Source organism: Otolemur garnettii, unplaced genomic scaffold, assembly GCF_000181295.1.
Source record: "Otolemur garnettii isolate 467f Iridium unplaced genomic scaffold, OtoGar3 scaffold00021, whole genome shotgun sequence".
NCBI classification, from domain to species: Eukaryota; Metazoa; Chordata; class Mammalia; order Primates; family Galagidae; genus Otolemur; species Otolemur garnettii.
The window spans coordinates 25,226,834-25,230,420 of record NW_003852416.1 but is presented as its reverse complement, the minus strand read 5'-3'; the positions used below and the strand labels follow the sequence as shown (position 1 = coordinate 25,230,420).

At 47.0% G+C, this 3,587-nt stretch overlaps 1 protein-coding gene across 1 annotated transcript in view; it reads right to left on the bottom strand.

Moving 5' to 3' along the window:
* Positions 1-200: 200 nt before the first annotated feature.
* The window catches only part of PDLIM1 (PDZ and LIM domain 1), a 49,830-nt gene continuing 46,443 nt past the window's right edge, over positions 201-3,587 (bottom strand). Inside the window, exons 6-7 of the mRNA XM_003787316.2 lie at positions 1,140-1,257; positions 201-735 (exon numbers count right to left, since the gene is read on the bottom strand). Of these exons, the coding sequence (XP_003787364.1) occupies positions 549-735; positions 1,140-1,257 (305 nt within the window). The 3' untranslated portion in view covers positions 201-548. The remainder of the gene's footprint in view (positions 736-1,139; positions 1,258-3,587) is intronic.

Here is a 3,587-nt window from a genome sequence, read left to right as displayed (position 1 = left end):
AAAGAAAGATAACTAGGAGCAAACTTCAAAGAAACATAAGAACATGGCTTGTTCAGATGCCAGTTTTCTCACACCCACAGGGATAGGCCTAAAAAGTTCAGAAAAATGGGAAACCCAAAATAAGAAGAGAGGCCTCAGAATCTCATCAGGCTTGAGGTAAGAGACAGGACACATGGACCAAATGATGAACACCACCACACTGCTCAGGAGTTTATAAATTTATTGAATAAAAACAGAATCAATGTCAGATGTTACATTTGATTTGGTTCAAATTTGGCTGATGTCCATTTGTAGCAGAGAAACGGGGTGAGAAGGATACACAGTGATGCTGGCAAGAGGACACTGAACAAAACAGGTCTCCATTAACTGCAAAAGCAGCATCACGCACCCAGAGAGAGTCAGTTAACCAAGGCGGGGACTGGATGTTTAATGAGCAGGGGTATAACCAAGGTAAGCACAGAACTTTGAAGAGAGAAGGCCAGGACATTAAGAGAACAAGCTGCAGCAGAGGCTGGCTGGAGAACGGTGGCCACTGCACATCTGCTGGATCACTTGGGGAACACAGTGACCACATCATAGCCCTCGGGTGGTGTGACTCTCTCCCGCGCATGCGTTTCACAGTAGATTTGATCCTCCACAAAGAAATGGCCCTTCTGTTTCAGGTTGGTGCCACAGTCAGTGCACACATAACACTCAGGGTGGCGGTGACGGTCCCGCAGCTTCACAAACACTCCACTGCATGAGTGAGGGAGGAAAAGTGCCCCATCAGTGACAAGTACCTGCAGGTGTTACCAGGGCTCTGCACCATCCTTCTAGGGCTGGGGCCTGAAGCACCTCCACAGAGACCCATCCAAGAGCAGACCAAGGCCTCCCAACAGTCCTCCAATTGTAAGAAGCTTCTCATTGCTGGGGTCCAGAGACATTATCTGGAAGCCCTTCCTACTTCAGCACAGCAGCCCTGGTTTTACTTGTTCCTAACCTTCACCACCTGCCTCTGGGACATAGGACCTAACTGGCTTTTCTGTTCCATTTTTCCAGGCTGGATTTGTCTCCTCCAAGCCCCAAATACACAACTCTGTATGTTTTCATTGTTTAAGAACCTGCAGGCCCGGCAAGGACTGCAGGAAGCAGATACTCACACAATCCCAGTGCCACATTTGTCACACATGGGCAACTTCTGAGCATTTCCAATCGATGCAGCCACTTTTGTGACAGGAGCTTTAACACTTCTGAATCCGGAGGGCTTGTTGGGATCCCCTGAAATGAGGAAAACACCCATGTTGGCTATGAAGGGCAGAATTGCTTAAGTATCTCAGAGCCACTTAAATCTGTTCCAGAGGGATCATGGACATTGGAGTCAAACAGAAGTGGCTCTGCTCTGTGATCCTGGGCAAGTTGCCTAACCTCTCTGGTCCTGTTTCTATTTCTGTAAAACAGGAGATCATTTTTCCCTCTACTTGTAAAGAAAGGAAGGAAGAAAGGAAGAGGAGGAGGAGAAAGGGAGGAAGGGAAGGAAAGGAAGGAAGGAAGGAAGGAAAGGAAGAAAAGAAAGAAAGAGATAAAGCCCCCCACAGTACTTAGCAACATAAATTACTCAGATGCAGAATGAAATCACATCTCCAAAAGAACAAAATCATTATAGTCCAGCACACTGCAGGAGCCAGACGAAAATCATTGACTACAGAGCAGAGGAAGGCGCCTTTCTACAGTCTGCTTGGTACATAGGAAATAAACCCCTACCCGCTAGATGCCAAACTACCTGCAACCCAGCTCATCACATCTTAGGTAACAAAGCTTTGTGCTGTGGTAGCTACTAATAATGCTAAGTTGTTAGTATTGCTATTATCACTCTAGCTTCAACTGGCTGTGCCTCACATCACTTATCTTTGTACTATGAAATGGTCTGGCAACACTGCCAGGGCTCCCGGGACTTCAAGTTACCTGAGCACCAGAATGTTATTTTATATACTTTTCAATACCCCACAGGGCCTAAACAGGGCTCATCAAGTAACAGAGGCTCAATAAATGTTAAGAAATAAGTTGCTGTGACGAGTGCATGATGGTCCCTACCTTAATCCAACATTCTTTAGCCCAAGAAGCTATGAAAGTCTCTACAGTGTCATTGGTGGTTCTGAATAGCCATCTGTGAGCACACCAGACCCTAGGAGAGATCTCATAAAATTCAAAGCCCAGATGAAAGATCATTTCTAGGTGCAGAAAATTCTATTTTACACCTCTGGCTAAACCTACTTCTTTAGACTAAAGCAGCTGTTCTCAAACCTTACTGTATATCACTGTCACCAAGAGGACTTATTAACCCACAAACTACTTGGCCCCATCTCCAGAGTTTGTGATCCAGAAGGGCCCCCAGATTTGCATTTGCAACAAGTTCTTAAATGGAGCTGGTACCGTAGGTCCAGGAACTACTGGACCAAGAACAAGAGCAAAGAAAGGGATCCCTGTGTAAGGCAAGGGAGTGGGGAGAGGGCCACTGCATAATCAGTCACACGGGGCAATCCTGGGGCTGACAGAAGAGGGCCCTAGTTCTCTAGTCCTTTTTGAAAGTGAGCCCTTATTACTGGCCAGTGCTTCTGAACCCAAAACTGAAACATGTTTGATGAAAGGGTATTCAAAATGCCCCTGGTGGTTATGGCTGACTATATATTTAGCACAATTATCCCTCCCCAACCTTGCCATGTGTCCCCCTGATCAGTGTTTCTCTACTAGGAATGATTTTGTCTCCTAGTAGAAAAACAGTTTTGCTTGGCCACAAGTGGAGGGGAGTACTACTAGTATAGCAGGCAGAGGCCAGCGCGGTTCTGCTAAATATCTCAAAGTGCACAGGGCAGCCCACAACACACTCATACAGCCCAAAATGTCAATAGTGCCAAAGCTGGGAAAACCAGCTCTGAGGAGAATAGACATCCCCATCCATGGACTCTGACCAGTGGAATGTGAGATGTGAGCCTTGTTCATGCAAAAGCCCTAGGCACCCTCATGTGGTTTGGTCCTGTCACAGACAGTGTGCCCTCTGCCATGAAAACAGCAAGCCCCAGAGACTGTCTCTCCCTTCACGGGGTTTTCAGAATAAAATGGGTCGTGCATGGCGCCAGGCTACACCCTAACAAGCTCAGCTGAGCCACTTGTGAACACAAGGTGCCCACTGCTGGCTAATGCAAATGAGAAGTAGTTTAGGGTCCTTTGTTAGTTATGAGGATCAACAAGAGGAAGTACATGAACACAGGCTGGACTCTTCATAGCCCTCTCGTGATGCATGTGGCACAGTCAGCCTTCTCTCACAGAGCCAGGACCCTCCTGCCCCAGGGACCTAATGCACACAGATGTCCATCTGGCAACACATGAAAGAGATGAGGAGGCTCTACTGTTTCAAGTTGTGAGCTCTACAGATGGGCCTGGGAGGGCTTGGCTCTGTCTCGCCAGCAGGCCCACTGGGGGAAACCAACTTAGTGCTTCCATTATCCCTGAACCCAAGGCACTTTCTTGCCCTCCCCAAACTTCCACCTATCCTTTGGGAGGAGGTCATAGTCCAGTTTTGTTCATTCTTTTTTTTTTTTTTTTTTTGTTTT